The sequence below is a fragment of the Heptranchias perlo genome, chromosome 1 (genome assembly GCF_035084215.1).
Source record: "Heptranchias perlo isolate sHepPer1 chromosome 1, sHepPer1.hap1, whole genome shotgun sequence".
Taxonomy (NCBI): Eukaryota; Metazoa; Chordata; class Chondrichthyes; order Hexanchiformes; family Hexanchidae; genus Heptranchias; species Heptranchias perlo.
The window spans coordinates 13,287,283-13,309,030 of record NC_090325.1 but is presented as its reverse complement, the minus strand read 5'-3'; the positions used below and the strand labels follow the sequence as shown (position 1 = coordinate 13,309,030).

At 45.0% G+C, this 21,748-nt stretch overlaps 1 protein-coding gene across 6 annotated transcripts in view; it reads left to right on the top strand.

The window, feature by feature from the left end:
- Positions 1 to 21,748, top strand: part of slc4a11 (solute carrier family 4 member 11) — a 150,545-nt gene that overhangs the window by 67,399 nt on the left and 61,398 nt on the right. For all 6 annotated transcript variants that reach the window (XM_067980880.1, XM_067980938.1, XM_067980808.1 and 3 more), the window contains 2 exons: positions 1,489 to 1,532; positions 18,659 to 18,884. In XM_067980880.1, the coding sequence (XP_067836981.1) occupies positions 1,489 to 1,532; positions 18,659 to 18,884 (270 nt within the window). The remainder of the gene's footprint in view (positions 1 to 1,488; positions 1,533 to 18,658; positions 18,885 to 21,748) is intronic.

Below are 21,748 nucleotides of genomic sequence, written 5' to 3'. Positions count from 1 at the left end.
CCCATAGAAAGTGCTAGTGGGCCGCCTTCTTGAACTGTTGGCTGTCTTTACGGTAATGGTGTTGGGTATGGAATTCCAGGATATTGACCTAGAGATAATCACAGAAAGGTCACAGCACAGAAGGAGGCCATTCGGCCCATCGAGTTTGCGCTGGCTCTATGCAAGAGCAATCCAACTAGTCCCACTCCCCTGCCCTATCCCCATAGCCCTGCAAATTTTTTTCCTTTCAAGTACTTATCCAGTTCCCTTTTTGAAGGCCATGATTGAATCTGCCTCCAACACCCCTTCAAGGCAGTGCATTCCAGATCCTGATCACTCGCTGTGTAAAGATTTTCCTCATGTCACTTTTGGTTCTTTTGCCAATCACCTTAAATCTATGCCCTCTGGTTCTTGACCCTTCTGCCAATGGGAACAGTTTCTCTCTCTACTCTGTCTAGACCCCCTCATGATTTTGAACACCTCTATCAAATCTCCTCACAACCGTCTCTGTTCCAAGGAGAACAACAATGATTTAGAACATCCACGTTTCTACAGCATTTCTGCTCTTAGCCTGTTTTGGGGTTAGAGGTCGCAGAGGAGAGGGGTATTGTGGAAATAACTTTGTTGAATTGCTGCAGTGCATCCTGTAGACTGTACAAACTGCAGCCACAATGTGCTAGTGAGGGAAAGGATTAGTCAAGTGAATTGCTTCTGTTCAAAATGATGAGCTTCTTGAGTGTATTTGTGCTCCAGGTACCAGATCCAGATGAGTAGTGAGTATTCAATCGTGCTCCTGACTTGAGCCTTGTAGATGGTGGATAAACTTTGTGGGATCAGGAGGTGAGCCACTCATTGCAGATTATCCAGCCTCTGGTGGGATCTTGTAGCTATGGTGTTGAGATCATGGGATCACACAGCAAAAACAAAGGCTGTTTTTGACACTAAAGCTCAGACTTCACTCTTCAGTTCATAATTTAGTTTAGTTCTCGTTCTTGTCGTAGTCTTTGTAGTATGTGTAGGAGTTCTTTTGTCTAGTATACACCAAAGGATGACTCTGTTAAAATTGGAACGGGCATCTGTGACCGAGAGGTTACAGAAGTTAAGATTGTACGGCTATACCAGTCAGATACGGCAATTATAAGTGTGTTAATTAAATGTACAAGTTTCCCGAAGATTGAGGGAGGTGAGAATTAAACCACCTGTCTAAATGCAGCTACTACTGTGAAAGGTGAGCAGAGGATCCAGGAGGAACGGATATCACCTCTACAGATGGAGGTTCCTCACTCTGACCTCTCCAAACACTAACACCACCCTCTCAAGACATCAGAGACTGGTACGGCAGAAGGTAGTTCCATTGCGCGTGAAAAATAGATCCAGCGATTGGCTTCCCAAAATGCCAATTTTCCATAGGTTTGGATGAAAAAGTTACAATGGCATCCTTTCACCAATCCAGTTATTTTCCTTATTTTATAATCTGCAATCCTTAAATCATCATTTTCCTCTTTACAGAAAATGACAATGCTGGATGTGTCTTGCTACATACTTCCAGAAAAGTAAGTGACCCTTTTATTGTCCCAATTTATGATGGAATAATTTTTATCCCACTGTAACCTCCAATACTGTAAAATCCTGCATACGAATGTTGTAGCCTAGATTAGAAAAGTTACAAATGTACAATCTGGGGAATTAATGTTTAAAAAAAAACACTATTTTGGAATATTTGAATGATATTTCAATGATAATTTTTTGGAATAGGTGTCCATCATAGAATCATACAGCATGGAAGGAGGCCATTCAGCCCATTGTGCCTGCAAAGATAGCTCTTTGAAAGACCTATCCAAAGAGCTTCCTTGCTCTTTCCCCATAGCCCTGCATTTTTTTTTCTTTTCAATTATTTATTTATCCAATTCTGTTTTGAAAGTTGATGTCTAATTTACTTCCACCACCCTTTCAGGCAGTGCATTTCCAGATTACAACTCGCTGTGTTTAACAAAAAAAAATTATCCCCACCCCCCCCCAGGTTCTTTTGTCAATTATTTTAAATCTTATGTCCCCTGGTTACCACCCCTCCTGCCAGTGATCAATAGGTCTTCGTTATTCTGGTCAGTCGTACAAGATTCTTTCACTCCCACTCTTGCAGAAAGAGTGGTAGATTTAAGAAACAAGGGAATTCACTGAAGCAGACATACTTCTTTTTCGTTCTTGAGATGCTGATAAAGCGGCATTTTATTTTTTTAAGCCCCATCCTGAGATGGTGATGGGCCTTCTCCTTGAACTACTATAATCTTTGAGCTGTACCCATGATGGTGTTGGTATAAATGGGTTGAAAAGGCAACTAGATGTGTTTCTGGGCAGAGAGAAAGGATTGAGAGAGATGGTGAGCAGGTGGGGCTAAGATCTGTCACAAAGGGACAGGCATGTTGGGTCTAAGACGCTTTCCCCTAAACATTTGATATGCGACAAATTTGTTGCCATTCAGATCATCTGAAAATCATAATACAATTTTATAAATGGCTAGTATTCTAACAAGTCTAAAAGTAGCTTCTGTGGAATTTTTCTGGGCGACTATGTTGCATAGACTGGGCTTCATTAAAGGAGTTGATAGGGTAGATAGAGAGAAACTATTTCCTCTGGTTTGGGGAGTCCAGAACAAGGGGGCATGACCTTAAAATTAGAGCTAGGCTGTTCAGGGGTGATGTCAGGAAACACTTCTTCACACAAAGGGTAGTGGAAATCTGGAACTCTCCCTCAAAAAGCTGTTGAGGCTGGGGGTTAATTGAAAATTTCAAAACTGATATACACAACTGAATATTGTAGCTTGCTTACTAATCCTATACAAAGTTATTTTTTAATGTGACGAGTCAAGGGCCATGGTGGACTTAAGACTGGAGAGAGTAGAAGAGATGAAATATGTTGTGAAGTGATGGTTAGATGAAAATTTCAAAACTGAGATTGATTTTTTATTTAGGTAAGGATTATGGAACCAAGGCAGGTAAATGGAGTCTATTTGAATGGCAGAACAGGCTCGAGGGGCTGAATGGCCTAGTCCTGTTTCTAGAGCTGTCGTATCTGTGTTTGAGGGCTTAGTGAAGTATACATCTGGTCTAGCTTCCTTGACCCTTAACTGTTCAACCATGGTTTCTTTTCGATGGCTCATTACATTTGAGGAAATATATAAATTTGTGAAACTAAGTCGCTCCACTTATTTTTTTTTTAAACCAGATTGTGGTGGAGACGGGCACTCTGCATTAACCAGGCCCAGGCGTTGATCTGGTATTTTATCAGACACCAGATGGAAGGTCATCAGCCAACCTTTCATGTGCTTTCTGTGCAGGATGGTGTGTTGGGTATCCAGAGGGTGACTGTTACTTGTTGAAACTTCACTTGATTGGATCGTTCTTCCATGGTCAAACACTTGTTGCAACCTTGCATTGGTTAAGTGACCCAGAAATCACTTACAAAGCCTGGATCAAAGGGAAGGAAAGTTTATAAGCCAAGCTGGTAGCATTTACTGCTTAGTTCCCTTGTTGGCCTATGATGTGGGCTGGAGTCAAACTAAGGACTCTTGTCGTAGATTTGTGGTCTAAGATTTGAGAATTACTGTGACTTTGGGACTTCTTGAATATGTTAATAGTCAGGGAAAATAGACGATGGGATGTCTTTCACACCATTCCCTCAGACACAAATGGTCACGGAAGATGCTTTTTTTAAGGTATCAGGCTTGGCTCAGTGAGTAGCGCACTCATTTGAGTCAGAAGGTCGTGGCTCCAAGCTTACACTCCAGAAATTTGAGCACATAACCTAGGCTGACACTCAAGTGCTGGTACTGAGGGAGTGCTGCACTGTTGGAGGTGCTGTCTTTCGGATGAGATATTAAATCAAAGCCATCTGCCCTCTCGGGTGGACGTAAATAATCCCATGGCACTATTCAAAGAATAGCAGAAGAGTTCTGTGTCCTGGCCAACATTTATCCCTCAACCAACACCTAAAACAGATGATCTGGATATTTATCTCATTGCTGTTTGTGGGACCTTGCTGTGTGCAAATTGGCTGCTGCGTTCCTGCATTACAGCAGTGACTACACTTCAAAACTACTTCATTGACTGTAAAGCGCTTTGGGACGCCCTAAGCTCGTGAAAGGTGTTAAATAAATGCAAGTTCATTCTTTAAACAAATTTTGGAACTGGCTTGCTCTAAATTCCGTACAAAAAAAATCCTCATCCCTCCCAGGATGGATGAGTCCATCAGGGAGACTACTTTTTAATTCGAGTGGCTGAAATGTTTCCACATTTTGGATGGAGCAAACAACAATAAGGGAGATTTGTCTGCGAGACAGCGGTACACTTTTCTCTTTCGCACCTCTGCCCTTAATGTCCATTCAGGGCCGCTTGCAAGTATATAGTATAACTCGTCACCTTTTTCAAATACACAACTGAATATTGTAGCTTGCTTGCTAATCCTATAAACATTTTTTTTAAAATGAGTTAAGGCCCATAGTGGACTTAAGACTGGAGAGTGTAGGAGAGATGAGCTATGCCGTGAAGTGGCGGTCAGGTGCAAAGTTCCGAATTTAAATACAACTTGTATTTATATAGCGTCTTTAACGTAGTAAAATGTCCCAAGACTCTTCCCAGGAGCGTTCACCGAGCCTCATAAAAGATAGGGCGTAAGTTTTAAAGAGCATCTTAAAGGACGAGGGAGAGGATTAGGGAGGGAATTCCAGAGCTTAGGGCCCAAGCAGCTGAAGGCATGGCTGCCAATGGTGGAGCGATTTTAAAATTGGGGATGCGCGAGAGGCCTGAATTGGAGGAGTGCAGAGATCTGAGGGTTGTAGGCTGGAGGAGGTTAGAGAGGAGTGAGGCCATGGAGGGATTTGAAAACAAGGATAAGAATTTTAAATAGAGGTGTTGCCAGACGGGGAGCCAATGTAGGTCAATGAGCATAGGGGGTGATGGGTGAACGGGACTTGGTGCGAGTTAGGATACAGGCAGCAGAGTTTTGGATGAGCTCAAGTTTACGGAGGCTGAGAGGCCGGCCAGGAGAGCCTGTAGATTGCAGGAGCAAGGTGAAAACTGAGGCGTTTGTTCCAGGAATACCCATTAATATTTTGAGTATTCTTGAAAAGCATATACAAGTAGTACGGAGCCTTGAGGTTGTGAGTGTGCACGCAGGGTCTGATAAGCTTAAGTTTGAAGCCACTGAACGTCCTAATGTGCTATACATTCCAGAGCTGCCTCGTGAAGCAAATGGGAGTGGAGAAACATGACTTCTGTCTAAATAGGGGCCACTATGCCTGGGAGCTTCACAAATTGCATCATTGTGTACAGTCTGAATTGCTAAGAATTAAACAAAGCTGTTTCCCACAACTGTGGCGTCGTGTTTTGTTTACCTTTTTTGTCATATTCTAAAGATGTATTTTTGTGGAGTTTTGAGGGCATGTATCAGCCAAGTAGTAAAATCATAGAAACATAGCAACATAGAAAATAGGAGCAGGATTAGGCCATTCGGCCCTTCGAGCCTGCTCCACCATTCAATATGATCATGGCTGATCCTCTATCTCAATACCATATTCCCGCTCTCTCCCCATACCCCTTGATGCCTTTTGCCTCTAGAAATCTATCTAGCTCCTTCTTAAATATATTCAGTGACTTGGCCTCCACTGCCTTCAGTGGTAGAGAATTCCACAGGTTCACCACCCTCTGAGTGAAGAAATTTCTCCTCATCTCAGTCCTAAATATCCTACCCTGTATCCTGAGACTGTGACCCCTCGTTCTAGACCCCCCAGCCAGGGGAAACATCCTCCCTGCATCCAGTCTGTCTAGCCCTGTCAGAATTTTATACATTTCAATGAGATCCCTCTCATTCATCTAAACTCTAGTGAATACAGGCCGAGTCGACCCAATGTCTCCTCATACGACAATCCTGTACTCCCAGGAATCAGTCTGGTGAACCTTCGCTGCACTCCCTCTATGGCAACTATATCCTTTCTTTGGTAAGGAGATCAAAACTGCACACAATGCTCCAGGTGTGGTCTCACCAAGGCCCTGTATAACTGCAAATGTAAGGAATCTTACAACACCAGGTTATAGTCCAACAGTTTTATTTGAAAATCACAAGCTTTCGGAGGCTTTCTCCTTCATCAGGTGAGTGTACGAAAGAGACAGCCTCCAAAAGCTTGTGATTTTCAAATAAAACTGTTGGACTATAACCTGGTGTTGTAAGATTCCATACATTTGTCCACCCCAGTCTATCACTGGCATCTCCACATCATGGCCTGTATAACTGCAGTAAGACATCCTTGCTCCTATACTCAATTCCTCTTGCAATGAAGGCCAACATACCATTTGCCTTCCTAACTGCTTGCTGCACCTGCATGTTTGCTTTCAGTGACTGGTGTACAAGGACACCCAGGTCCCTTTGTACATCAAAATTCCCCAATCTAATCACCGTTTAAATAATACTCTGCCTTTCTGTTTTTCCTTCCGAAGTGGATAACTTCACATTTATCCACATTACACTGCATCTGCCATGTATTTGCCCACTCACTCAACTTATCTGTCACCTTGAAACCTCTTTGCATCCTCCTCACAACTCACATTCTCACCTAGTTTTGTGTCATCAGCAAACTTGGAAATATTACACTTGGTTCCCTCATCCAAATCATTGATATATATTGTGAATAGCTGGGGCCCAAGCACTGATCCCTGTAGTACCCCACTAGTCACTGCCTGCCACCCCGAAAAAGACCCATTTATTCCTACTGTTTCCTGTCTTTTAACCAATTCTCAATCCATGCCAGTATATTGCCCCCAATCCCATGTGCTTTAATTTTGCACACTAACCCCTTATGTGGGACTTTATCAAAGGCCTTCTGAAAATCCAAATAAACCACATCCACTGGTTCTCCCTTATCTATTCTACCAGTTACATCCTCAAAAAAAAAAAACTCCAATAGGTTTGTCAAACACAATTTCCCTTTCATAAATCAGTGTTGACTTTGTCTAATCCTGTTGATATTTTCTAAGTGTCCTGGTATCACATCCTTTATAATTGACTCCAGCATTTTCCCTACTACTGATGCTAGGCTAACTTGTCTGTAGTTCCCTGTTTTCTCTCCCTCCTTTTTTAAATAGTGGGGTTACATTTGCCACCCTCCAATCTGCAGGAACTGTTTCATAATAGAATTTTGGAAGATGACAACTAATGCATCCACTATTTCCATGGTTACCGCTTTTAGTACTGTGGGATGCGGATTATCAGGCCCTGGGGATTTATCAGCTTTCAGTCCCTCTCTTTCTCCAGCACTTTTTTTACTAATACTAATTTCCTTTAATTCCTCCTTCTCACTTGTCCCTTGGTTCCCTCGTATTTCTGGGAAGTTATTTGTGTCCTCTTCCATGAAGACAGAACCAAAGTATTTGTTTGTTTGCTCTGCCATTTCCCTGTTTCCATTATAAATTCTCCTGTTTCTGACTGTAAGGGACCTACATTTGTCTTCTCTAATCTTTTTCTTTTTACATACTTGTAGAAGCTTTTACAGTCTGCTTTTATGTTCCTTGCAAGTTTACTCGCATTCTGTTTGTCCCCTCTTAATCAATCTTTTGGTCCTTTTTTTGCTGAATTCTAATCTGCTCCCAATCCTCAGGCTTGTTACTTTTTCTGGCAACTTTATATGACTCCTCTTTGGATCTAATACTATCCTTAATTTCTTTTGTGAGCCATGGTTGGGCCGCTTTTCCTTTTTTGTTTCTGCACCAGAAAGGAATGTATAACTGTTGCAATTCATGCATTAGTTCCTTAAATGTTAGCCATTGCCTATCCACCGTCATGCCTTTTTAATGAAGTTCCCCAATCTATCATAGCCAACTCACTCCTCATACCTTCGTAGTTTCCTTTTTTTAGATCTGTGCTTTATTGGCCACCCCACACTCCTTTTTATTAAAACCAGAATTGGAAACCGCTAAATGACCATTTCTAATGGGGGGGGGGCACGATGGTTTACTTTTGATCGACTGGGTGTCTGATTACACACAGAAACCCACTGCAATGTTCTGAGTCTCCAAAAGCCAAGCTACTGAGAAATTCGTACAAGTAGAGATTTTGTGTGCCCGATGTGAACCCACATCCAGAGAGTCTCTGTGCAGGTGGACAGAGCCCAGGTTCAGAGTACATACACCCCCAGGCACGTGGGCACGAAGGTTTTCAGTGGAGCTGAACCAGCTAAAGTCACCCAGCTTATCAGCACAGGGCGCTGGTGGTACTTCCTGACATTTCTCCAGCCAGGACCAACCTACCAGTTGAGGCATTCCTTGTGAGCCAATTACCCTATCTGGAGCAAGATGGCAATTCTACTGCCATAATAGAAAACCATTACCTGATTGGCTGATCTGTAACCAGAGCCCCACACTCTAAACATTGCTTGATTTTTGACGTCCGTGCTGTCAGCCATTTGTCTGGGCTCAAGTGGGGTCTCAAACAGAACGGCAAGGTTAGCCAGGCAAACTAGAAGGTGCAGGTTCAATTCTTTGGCTGTGCTGAGTTAGCTGACCGATTTGGAGGCAGTGGGGGAGCTGCCCTCAGTGCCTGTAGTGTGGGTGGGGATAATTCGGTTGCTTCATACTACTGATTGCTGTGACTGTGATTGAAAGTGTACGCATCTCAATGTTGAAGGGCAAACTTGGGCCAGCTGTGATTCCTCCCCCGTGGTCTCATACTCATTTGGACATGGTACTGCATGAGAATTAGACACTGGATAACGTTCAGGGGGAGGGGAGGCAAAAACACTTATAATATTCAACTCACTAACCAGGATTGTTTCCTGGGGACTGTAGTTGTAGTACCAGCTTGAGGCGCAGCGGAAGTGGGGCACAGCTTGAGGTGGGGGGGGGTCCAGGCCTCAATTGCGGCCTAACCCCTGAAGGCAGGTAATTACTTTATTTTTAAGTCATCAATATTATTGTTCCCCTTTTTTAAAAGGTGCTGAGGGGCACCTTTTGTTTGAGTGATGTGGACACTGGCCAGTGTCGGGTGACTGCCATGGGTATTTAAATGATGGGACCTCCCCCTAGGTTTTGATAGAGTAAATAAGGAGAAACTGTTACCAGTGGCAAGCAGGTCAGTAACCAGAGGGCACAGATTTTAGATAATTGGCAAAAGCACCAGCGGTGACATGAGGAAAAACATTTTTACGCAGCAAGTTATGATCTGTAATGCGCTGCCTGAAAGGGTGGTGGAAGCAGATTAAATAGTAACTTTCAAAAGGAAATTGGATAAATACTTAAAGGAAAAACTTGCAGGGCTATGGGGAAAGAGCAGGGGACTAATACTAATTGGATAGCTCTACCAAAGAGCTGGCATAGGCACAATGGGCCAAATGGCCTCCTGCTGTGACTCATTCTACGAGTCCACATACTGCATTGGACAACGCTGGGAGAGGACCACCCTGGCAGACACGATTGTGACCCGTGGAATTTTGGGGGCCTAATTCTGCAGATTTTAGCGGGCAGTATAATCTCACCAGCAGATTAAATGTGTTGCCCCATGGGTGACCTTGTTTTATTATTTCATCCCTCAAGTCTCCATTGGCATGGATTTTAACCTGTAAGTTTTGAAGAGAACGGGAGTGTGGGTGCTTTACCTGCACAATAGCACTGCTGGCCCCCTTCAGATTTTTCACCTGTTTAAAACGCCCACACTTGATGGCATTCAGTGCTGCTGAAGCTTGTGCAGACTTTGTTTTGGCTCCATTTGCAACCTCCCAGCTGTTTTTAAAACACTGGAGCAAATAAAAAAAGGTGTCCTGGCTCTGATCGGATCCACACACTCTATTTAGATACTTGAGCTATCAACTCTTCTGGCTTGTGCTAGTGCTTGCATTATCTTAATGGACTTCAGTCAGCCTTCAAAAGGCTCATGCTGTGCTCGCTCTTTGCTGTTCTTTTTGCTCCACTTGCATTGGGCTGTATGTAATGTGCGACTTGGCCAGTTCCAAGTCGTAGATTACGTGGAGGTTCTTCAGTGTTTTAACATGTTGGCAGCGGTCACCAAATGGATCATGCACTCTGGGGTTGGTAGTGTAGATACAGTAGGTCAGTGGGATTGCTCAAAGAGCCGGCACAGACATGATGGGCCGAACGGCTGCCTTCTGTGATGCAAAGTTCCATGTGGATGGTATAGCTTCCTGTCAATTGCATTTGGTAATCTTTTGGCTGGAGAAGTTGACTTGGAGAGAATTTGTTTTTGCTGAGAGGTATTCTGCTCACTGGCACACCATAAATGACAGGAGAAAGAAAGACTTGCATTTATGTAGTGCCTTTCACAACCTCAAGGCGCCCCAAGCGCTTTATAGCCAGCTATTGTACTTTTTGAAGTGTAGTCACCGTTGTAATATAGGAAATGTGGCAGCAAGGTCCCAGAAACAGCAGCAATGTGATGATGACTTCGAAATAGTGCCATGGAATGTTTTCGTCCACCTGAGCGCGGACCGGGGCCTCGGTTTAACGTCTCATCTGAAAGACGGCACCTCCAACAGTGCAGCACTCCCTCAGTTCTGTGCTGAAGTGTCAGCCCTAGACCTTGTGCTCTGGACTCTGGAGTGAGACCTGAACCTACAACCTTCTGACTCAGAGGCAGGAATGCTACAATTGAACCACAGCTGACACTTGAACGTAGAAAGCAAAGACGGCCCCCAAGAAGCCTGCAACAGGTTGGTGGTTGTTGAGCAAGAAAAGGAAATTGTTTTAATTGGCAGTGATTTTAAAATATGTGCTTTATGGAACTAATGGCCTTTTGAGCTGAGAACAGTACCCTTTGGTAGTTATCAATTTGTATAATACAAAAAAATGTTATGAACAGTTGTTGAAGCATAAACCCAAAATAATATAAATCACCTCATAAGATTCTAGTTGACCCATTGATGGGATTACACATCCTGTTCCAGAGGCTCATTTGTTCCAAGTGGCTGGTAGCTGGTGAGCGTTTCTTTTTCTGTTGAGTTTTTTTTAAGGCTTAATTTATTTTTAAGTTTAATAAACAATGAAATAAACCGAGGCATGGCAGGGCAGCTCACTCCCATTGAAAGCACGGCCTGTGCCATGTGGGAACTCCAGGATGCTTTCCGTGTCTTGAAAAAAAATCACAGGTGCAGGACGTGTCTCCAGCTGGAGGAGCTCGAGCTCTGGATTTCAGAGCTTGAGAAACAGCTGGCGTCACTGCAGTGCATCTGCCAGGCTGAGAGCTTCGTGGATAGCACGTTTCAGGAGGTGGTCACCCCGCAGCTTAAAGTGCAGGCAGAGAGGGACTGGGTGACCGCCAGGCAGTCAAGGAGGACCAAGCAGGTAGTGCAGGAGTCCCGAGTGCGACTCGCTCTCCAACAGGTGTTCAGTTCTGAATACTGTTGGGGGAGAGGGTTCCTCTGGGGAGTGCAGCCAAAGCCAACTCCACAGCACCATGGATGGCTCAGCTGTACGGGGCGGGGTGGGGGGGGGGGTCGAATGGGGTTGTTTACATTGGGGAAGGTGTGCCCATGCATTCACAGTTTGCCTGTGGACAGACAGGAGCCGCAGTGTCCGCCTTGGCTCAGTGGTGGCACTTTTACCTCCCAGCGGCAGAAAGTCATGGGTTCAACTCCCACTCTAGAGACTGGAGCACAAAATCTAGGCTGACACTCCAGTGCTGTACTGACAGCGTGCTGCACTGTCGGAGGTGCCGGTTTTTGGATGAGATTTTAAACAGAGGCCCCCTCTGCTGCATGTAACAGATTCCATGGCGGTATTCGAAGAGGAGCAGGAAAGTTCTTCCCGGTGTCCTGGATAATATTTATCCCTCAAACAACAACTTAAAAAAAAAATCAGATTATCTGGTCATTAGCACATTGTTTGTGGGACCTTGCTGCTGTGTTTCCCTATATAACAGCTCAAAAGTACTTTGAGGTCGTGAAAGGATTTTTCCTTCTGCAGGTCATTTTGAGGGGCTGAGCTAAAGAGCTTGATTGGTTTTCTTAAAAAAAAAGGGCAGCAATTTCTTTGCTCTGTGATCGATTTGCCATTCAGGATCTGACACTGGGGCCCCACTTTTTTTCGTTCATGGGATGTGGATGTCACTGGCGAGGCCGGCATTTATTGCCCATCCCTAATTGCCCTTGAGAAGGTGGTGGTGAGCCGCCTTCTTGAACCGCGGCAGTCCGTGTGATGAAGGTTCTCTCACAGTGCTATTAGGAAGGGAGTTCCAGGATTTTGACCCAGCGACGATGAAGGAACGGCAATATATTTCCAAGTCGGGATGGTGTGTGACTTGGAGGGGAACGTGCAGGTGGTGTTGTTCCCATGTGCCTGCTGCTCTTGTCCTTCTAGGTGGTAGAGGTCGTGGGTTTGGGAGGTGCTGTCGAAGAAGCCTGGGCGAGTTGCTGCAGTGCATTCGTTGTCTGGAAGCACTTTGGGGCATTTCTGTGACGCAGTGAGGTAATATATAACTGAAACCCTTCCTCCCTATGGTGAGCTAGTCAAAGTAGAGGAAACGACTATTTTAAGAAGGAAAAAAATTCAACTCCAATTTACAACAGCCTAAAACGACCCTTTTTTCTTTTATATTGTCCTTTCTGCCTTCTTTATGTTTGACAAAAGGGTGCTCCTGTTGGTAAGTTGCTCTCGCAATAACACTTGAACTGAGGTGTTTCGATTTTTAGTTATTAGTTTCCCGCATCAATGCACAGTGTGACTGACCGTTCATGTAATGGGCACAGATGAGTGAGGTGGGAGCAATGAGGTGGAATGATTCCCTCGTGCATGTGGAATTTCCTTTTAGAAATTTTGAGGTACAAAACCTGATTTTAGTAATGACACCAAATAAAATGCTGCTGTGTTGCATTATGAGGAGGAGAATAAAGGAAATATGAAGGGATTGATAGAGAGGCAGAAACTGTTTCCACTGGTAGGAGGGTCAGTAATCAGAGGACACAGATTTGAGATAATTGGCAAAAAAAGCCAGAGGGGAGATGAGATTTTAACGCAGCGAGTTGTGATGATCTGGAATGGGTAGTGGAAGACGATTCAGTAGTAACTTTCAAAACGGAATTGGATATATACGTGAAAAGGAGAAATTTGCAGGGCTATGGGGGAAAAGCGGGGTGAGTGGAACTAATTGGTAACTCTTTCAAAGAGCTGGCACAGGCACGGTGGACAGAATGGCCTCCTTTTTTATGCTGTATAGTTCTATTTCTATGATCAAGAACACAGTGTATAGACTTATCCCTGGCTTGCAGTGGCTGCAAGACAGTCGAGGTGATCCAATGATGATTGAAACTCTTTCTAGAGTCTTTGGACAACCTTCCCCACAAGGTCTTTGGACCCATTCCCCACACATGAATGCTGAGGCCCCTTGTGACATGCCATATCCTAAACGAGTTATTCTGGATATTTTTTATAGCGTACTCAGTTCTCTTGTTTTTGGTTCATTAATTCTGCTGCTACATGGTATGAGTTACCATCCTGGCTTTAGTTCTACTTGATGATGTTATGCCAAAAATACTCGCAGCAGGATGGCATGGCAGGGTCTGAGCCAGGGCTTTATATTTTAATTTCATCTCGTTACGAGGGATACCCGTTTGCCATAGACTTTCCAAGTCTAATCGATAGATTCCTGTCTTGTCTGGAGCCTGCATGCCCTAATGCATTGAGCCCAGTATCTAGTAAATTTAGCATTCTATCCTGTTAGTGTATTCGCTGATTATTTTTTTCCAGTACGTTATTCCTGTGGCCGCGTACTGACAAACCGTTGGCTGACCTTGGCCTTGGGACGTAGGACAGGGGATCCCCCAGGAATTTATCGATTTATACTCGAGGGGATTCCTCCCGACACACAGGTTGGAAAACCATAGGGTGCTCTCTGGAGATGCCACACTTAAACTCATCGCCCTATAAAACAGTTATCGTCTGACACTATATCATCTGACTCACTGTTACCGATGTCGCAGGAGACCTTGTAAATCCTGTTGGGTAGTAGAAGGAATGAGCGTTTTTTTATGTGTGTGCGTGTTTATATTTTAAATTGTGCTAAAGCACTCTCCCTCTCCAATGATGTAAACAACATTCCCTCTTGCACAAGGCTTACAAGTCGTTTGCAATGGCTCAACTTTTTAAAAAGTGTCCTGATAGGCAAAGAATTCTGATTTAAATGGCATTTTTATATTTTATTACAGTGCAAGGAAGCTAACCAGGACTGTTTTGTACTGCTGCTGAGCAATTTGTGCGAGGGCAACGCCAGGAATCTGCTTACATTGGGATTAGATGCAGACTTGACTTTTTTTTCAAATAGGAAAGGCATGTTTTGAATTTTAGGATAATTTTTTTTTTTAAAAATCCTCACCGTCCGAGTTTGAAAGTAAAACGTGCAAGACTGAACCACAGCTTTCTGTCTCTGATCATAGCACCATCCAGTATTGAAGGAGGCCATTCGGCCTGTGTCGTCTCCGAAAGAACTATATAATTAGTCCCACACCCCTGTTCTTTTCCTATATGCCTGCAATGATGAATGTGAATGATACAATCGCACAAAATGAGTCGCTTCAAATTTCCCTAATGGTGGTGACAGTACAAGTCACACTACATGCCAACCATCCGTGTTTTATTCAGTCAGTATTTTGGTATCCGAGCTTCGGTTTTGGGGGGTGAATATCAGCAGTTCCCAGTTCCTACCTGATGCTGCTATTGCTTCCCTGTGGGTAGAACTGTCTCCCATGCTATAGCAGAAAATTCCGATCTCCCGGAAAGATAGAGGTCTTCAAAATTGGGTGGGTTTGATAGGGTAGATGTAGGGAAGATGTTTCCACTTGCGGGGGAGTCCAAAACTAGCGGCCATAAAATGATCACCAATAAATCCAATGGGGAATTCAGGAGAAAGTTCTTTACCCAGAGAGTGGCTGGAATGTGGAACTCGCTACCACAGGGAGTAGTTGAGGTGAATAGCATAGATGCATTTAAGGGGAAGCTAGATAAACACATGGAGAAAGGAATAGAGGGATATATTGATAGGGTTAGATGAAGTCGGATGGGAGGTGGCTTGTGCAAAGCATAAATACAAGCATAGATCTGTTGGGCTGAATGGCCTGTTTCTGTGCTTTTCTATGTTTAAAAAGGTCGTGTGAATTTGTGCCCCATAATCGGTAGCAGCATCTGGCAAGAGTTGTTGGGGGGGTGGTGTTGAAGGGTGTCTGTGTGAACTGGAGGACAGTGGAGAGGAAAGACCGCCCGCTAGAACTACGGGGAGCAAGGAGAGGAGTGCTAGCTTAAAGTGAGGAAGAGATGGAGAAAAATGCCAGATGAACAGTGGGATGGGTGAGGGAGGAGGAGCGCAGCAGCATGAGTTGAGGGGGGGAGATTACGGGGGAAATTGAGAAGGAAGGGGGGGCAATGCCTCTGAATTGGGGCAAGAGGTGAGGAGAGTCACTATCTATGCATATCTGTAATAGCCTACAAGTCGTTATTGGTGCAAGTCCACAAGTGTGTCCGCAAAAGATGAGGGTAATCCCTGCAGCTTTTACTCCAATCTCCTGCGAAACTGATGGAATGTTTGGTATACCTTCAACTTAATGAGTGAAAAGCCATGGGTCCCACTGAGCTTTCCGTACAACTGTTTGTCATGGACCTGTCCTGAGATGTTTTGATGTCACTTTTTTGCGAGTTTTCCAGTTTGGCACGCCAATCCAGAGTCTTAAACCGCCACCAGAATCTTAAATGGGGCATAAAAGAGTGAATTTTCTTGGGATTTGGTTGTGTACAACCTATGTGCTCAGTTTGATCTTTTGCATTCACGCTACTGCTATAGCAATTTTTTTTATTCATTCATGGGATGTGGGCATCACTGGCAAGGCCAGCATTTATTGCCCATCCCTAATTGCCCTTGAGAAGGTGGCGATGAGCCGCCACCTTGAACTGCGGCAGTCCGTGTGGTGAAGGTTCTCCCACAGTGCTGTTAGGAAGGGACTTCCAGGATTTTGACCCAGCGACGATGAAGGAACGGTAATATATTTCCAAATCGGGATGGTGTGACTTGGGAAACGTGCAAGTGTTGTTGTTCCCATGTGCCTGCTGCCCTGGTCCTTCTAGGTGGTAGAAGTCGTGGGTTTGGGAGGTGCTGTCGAAGCCTTGGTGAGTTGCTGCAGTGCATCTTGTAGATGGTACTGCAGCCACGATGCCCTGGTGGTGGAGGGAGTGAATGGCACCCCAATCACCTAAAACAATCAAGCGGGCTGCTTTGTCCTGGATGGTGTCGAGCTTCTTCAGTGTTGTTGGAGCTGCACTCATCCAGGCAAGTGGAGAGTATTCCATCACACTCCTGACTTGTAACTTGTAGATGGTGGAAAAGCTTTGGGGAGTCAGGAGGTGAGTCACTCACCACAGAATACCCAGCCTCTGATCTGCTCTTGCAGCCACAGTATTTATATGGCTGGTTCAGTTATGGTCAATGGTGAACCCCAGGATGTTGATGGTGGGGGATTCGGCAATGGTAATGCTGTTGAATGTCAAGGGGAGGTGGTTAGACTCTCTTGTTGGAGATGGTCATTGTCTGGCGCGAATGTTACTTGCCACTTATCAGCCCAAGCCTGGATGTTGTCCAGGTCTTGCTGCATATGGGCATGGACTGCTTCATTATCTGAAGGGTCAGGAATGGAACTGCACACTGTGCAATCATCAGAAAAATCCCCATTTCTGACCTTTATGATGGAGGGAAGGTCATTGATGAAGCTGCTGAAGATGGTTGGGCCTAGGACACTGCCCTGAGGAACTCCTGCAGCAATGTCCTGGGGCTGAGATGATTGGCCTCCAACCACCACTACCATCTTCCTTTGTGCTAGGTATGACTCCAGCCACTGGAGAGTTTTCCCCCTGATTCCCATTGACTTCAATTTTACCATGTGAGCAACCAGAATAACATCAATCCAGATCTCCTTGGGCTGTTAATATAACAATAAGCTGTTGCTATCTAACCAGAGAGTGATTGCTTGATTTGAGGAAGAGCATAGGAACAGGAGTAGCCATTCAGCCCCTCTTGCCTGTTCCGCCATTCAATTAATTCAGACTGATTTGTCAAATGCTGCCTTGATGTCAAGGGCAGTCACTCTTGCCTCTGGAATTCAGCTCTTTTGTCCATGTTTGGACCAAGGCTGTAATGAGGTCTGGAGCCGAGTGGTCCTGGAGGAACCCAAACCGAGCATCGGTGAGCAGGTTATTGGTGAGTAAGTGCCGCTTGATAGTACTGTTGATGACACCTTCCATCACTTTTCTGCTGATTGACAGTAGACTGGGGCAGTAATTTTGATCCATCTAAAAAGGAATGGATGGGACAGTATTTATGAACTGACCAAAGCTCACTTTCCATACCTTCTGTCCCAAAGGAATTTCTGAGGTTATACATGTTGCCAAGTGCTGAGGGCTTGAGGTTCAGCCTGATTTACTTGGATTGTGGGTGGGGGGGGAACAGCTTTAAGCCCCCTCCCCCTTGACAATTTTAGATTGTCAGCAAACTATATCATGCAAAATGAGTGAACAGATAAGTGTTCAGCAATACAGCGGAGTTAAGTCTGGTGTTCATGCCTTTTGAGGTTGGGTGGGAGTTTCCAGTGACTTTTTTTGGACATGTATTTTATTTTCTGGCCTGCAACTGGGAAAGAAATGGTGTACCTTTTTAAACTTGCTTCACCGCAGTCTACTATTTCCTCTTGTGCCAGCATGAAAGTGCCCTGTAAATGAATGTAAATTTGAAAACTTGAGTATCTAGTTTGCTTGTTTAACTTGCGCTAGTGCCATCAAAACTTGACCAAGAGTAAACCCTTGCAGCAACAGCTTGATCCTTTTTATGAGAGTATAACATAACTGCTCTTTTCCTCTTTTTACTCAAAACAAGAACAAGTCACTTCTGCCCAGTTCTCGCACTTTTTTTTAGCTGCTTTCTCACCATCCTGAGATACTTATTCCACCCAAACTAGTTGTTTTGTACGTCCCTGACATCTGTGGTTGCTGAACTCCACTTTATCGTAATATTTCTGCGGCGAGTTTAATGAGCAATTAAGGAGCAAATCCAGCGAGTTCTTAAAAAAAAAAAAAGGGGGAGGCTAAAAGCAAGATGCTGTTTGTGCGAAGCAAATCGACCAGCTAGTTCTGGAGATTGGCAACTCGCAGCGTATCTCGTAATCCCCCAAACTTGCTGACCAATTTGCGCTTTATGCGTCGTTAACACGCTGTTATTTTTCCAGCGAGATTCGGCCAATTAAATTCCGTGAGGCCTACTAGCCAGCCTCCCTCCCATCCAAACATTGATGGTTCTGGTGGACAATGCCCGTTCTTCAGTAGTGATGCATCCACTGTCGGTCAGTTCCCAGCATTGACTGACCCGCACACATCTTGTTGGTTTTTGTGGGGTGGGAGTTGGGACAATGGAGAATCGCTGCTTTCCCCTATCCCCACGTGGTTCATTTTTTAAAAATGGAAGTCTGAGGGGGGAGGCAGCAGATGGTAAAGGGTTTATAAAATGACGGAGGGGATTGTACGTTACTGGCTAATACTGTGCACATATACTTTTGGAGGTCCTTGAATAATGTTGAAGGTGAAATAGCTTTCGAAACTCTACCTCTGTTTTGACATCTTTAGATAGAAGCCTGTGTGTGTCTCCTGCCTTTTTCTTGCAGTACCTGAAGTTGAAGAACTTTGAGGAGGTACGAGCCCACCGAGACCTGGATGGGTTTCTTGCGACGGCCGGGATCCTGCTGGACGTGTCGGCCCTGTCACTTGACGATGTTCTGCAAGAGATGCTCAAGAATGTCGTGGAGCCGGAGAACGCGGAGCCCAATTGCAACGTTGACGAAGTCATGACCAGTTTGTTCACCGATTCGGGCACTTTGCAAGAGGGACATGGTAATGGTGCTGTCGCATTGGCCCATGAATTAGCTCTGAAAGGGGAACTTTCTTGATCAAACTCCACTAACGTCTTGGCTGATGCTTTTGATTTGTTCCTGGATCTATCTCTTCTCTCCTGACTCAGAACCGGATCGCTTCTCAGCTTGCTGTTGGTCGGGTTCCTGTTGTTTATCGCCCAGATCCTCCTCCTACTCTTTCTCCCCCGACCCCCCAAACCCTAATCTCGATGTCTACCGGAGGGGAAAAAAGCTCTCAAATTCCCATTTCCTTGTCTTTGCTCCTCCACGCGTCACAATTCCTCTGCTGCTGTCAACTTGCTTTCTCGCTTCTGTCTCAGGCCACTTCATTCTCTGCAAATCGATCACTGTCTGCAATTCCTGTCATTCCCCTGCTACAGCCCCCATCCTCTCCTCTTCAAATTAGAGGGGTGCAAACTTGCATGTACCCGGCGCACAACAATTTGCATTTATATAGTGCCCTTAACGTAGTAAAATGTCACAAGGCGCTTTACTGGTTGTCATCAGCCACTCAATCTGGCTTGATTTGTCGAGCATTACTGTGCTTCACCCTTCTCTGCCAAAGTCATCCACTACTCCAGGACTATCCTGGAGTGCAAAGACAACCTTGTTTTTGCCAGGATCAACTGCTGCCTTAAGCCCTTGTTCAGTGTTTCTCCCTACACCCTCCCCTCAAACACCAAGTGCAAGGGGTTCATGGATTTCTCATCTCAAAGATCAAGACCACTTCATGCAGCTGCCCCCACTGCTTCTTCCCTCTCCCCTTCCCCAGTCTCTCACCCACACTTATCCTGCAACCTGCCCATCTCTGCTGCCTTTTCTCCTCTTCAAGCTCACTTCATCCATGAGACCCATCTCTTATTCCCTTTTCTCAGGCAACATCCCTCTCCCCTTCAAAATTGCCATCATTCCTCTTGCGCCCTGCTCTTTTTTTCCTCCTCCCCCCCCCCCCCCCCCCCTGCCGCCATGAACTTCTGAAAATCCACCCCCAGCCACCTATACTCTTCAATTACTGCCTATCTTCAAACTCCCTTTCCTTTCTTGAGTCTGTGAACATGTCATCTCACAGCTGTGTCCATCTCTCCTGGAACTCGTGTTCGAATGCCTCTAGTCCAGCTTCTTGCAATGCCAAAACAGTTCTTGCTAACGTCTTCCTCTGAGATTGTGGCGAGGGTGTATTGCCCCTTATCCACCTCTACCTTACTACACTGTTTGACAAGTTCAATCATGCCAACCTTCTCCAATGCCTCTCCTCCGTCATCCAATTCTGTGTGATTGCTATTGCATGGTTCAATTCCTACCTATCTGATTGTAGCCAGAGCATCTCAAACAATGGCTTGCCTGCCCTTCCCCTTCCCTGCATCATTGCCTTGCATCCTGAAAGGATACGTCATTGGCCCTCTCCCCCGCTTACATGCTGCCTCTCAACGCTGTCACCCAAGGTATGGGGTTAGCATCCATATGCATGCTGATGATGCCTATCACCCCCCTTGCCTCCACAATAACCTCCATGTTATCGGACTGCCTGTCTGATGTCAAAGTCTTGGATGAGTCACAACTTCCTCCAACTGGATATGATTTTCAATCCTGCCACAAACCTCATTCCATTGCCATTGACTTCCACCCCCTCTCTTCCTCCCTCCCCGCCCCCCCCCCCCCCCCCCCCACCACATTCATTCAGGCTTAACCAGACTATATTAAACCTTGGCATCCTGTCGGACCCAGGGCTGAGCTTCAAACCACTCAGCATAGCTGCTTATTTTCACTCCACCACTGCCCCTCTTCTACATGAATCTGTAACCTCCATGCTCAGTGTCTTCAGTGTTCTCCTCACCAGCCGCCCACCCTCCACCTGCTATAAACTTGAACTGCTCCAAAACTTAGCTGCCTGCACGCTGTCCCACAGTAAGTCCCACTCGCCCACCGCTTCCATCTTTGCTGACCCACAATGGCTCAAAGTCCCCTAGTGCATCAATATAAAATCCTCGTCTTCAAATCCCTCCAGTGCCTAATCCTGCCCTATCTCTGCAGCCCTGGGCCTTGCATCCTTCGGTTCTTTGATCCTGTTCAGCCCCCCTTTTTGTCCCATAATTGAATGTAGCCTTCGATTGCCTTGACCCTACCCTGGAACCCCCTTCTGCTTCTCTTCTTTCCATTTATTTTTAAAAAACACCTTCTCTCACATCAGTCTTACTAATGTTTTTGCACTGTAGTAAAATTTATTCCAGGAAATCTGAGTGTTCCTTTTTAAGGCTGAAAACTGGAACACTTCCAAAAACATTACAGAATGTACTGTTTAATTTTATTCTTAATTCTACTTACGACTAGGTAAAATAAGAGAATCTGCTCATCCCTTTATAAAATGATGATTCTTGTAATGTTTAATATTTGTGACCATTTCAAACATTCTGTTGCACTTTTTGGGCCCTGTCCCCTTTAGGAGCTGAGCTGAGAGTAACCATTTCACAAAGGACAGCCAACTGAAGGATACTTTTATTTTGTTAAATCCTATTAGCCTGGACTGGTTTGGAATATGGGTCCTAGGACTGAACAGGCAGGGCTCAAACCACTGCATCAACCATTCCCCTCCATTACATATTTAATAGAAAGGTACTTCAAACTTCCCATAGGTGAAAGGTTTGCCTGATTAGACTCTAGTGCTGGTTACATTGCAGGGACTTGGATTCTGCATATGATGCTTGTCACCAATTCAACTCTGTATAAGGGCAACTTGCATGGGCCTGTTGAGGCCAAGTATAATCTCGCCTCTGAATCAAAGTCATGGGTTCAAGTCCCATTCCAGAGACTTGAGCACAGAATCTAGGCTGACGCTCCAGTGCAGTA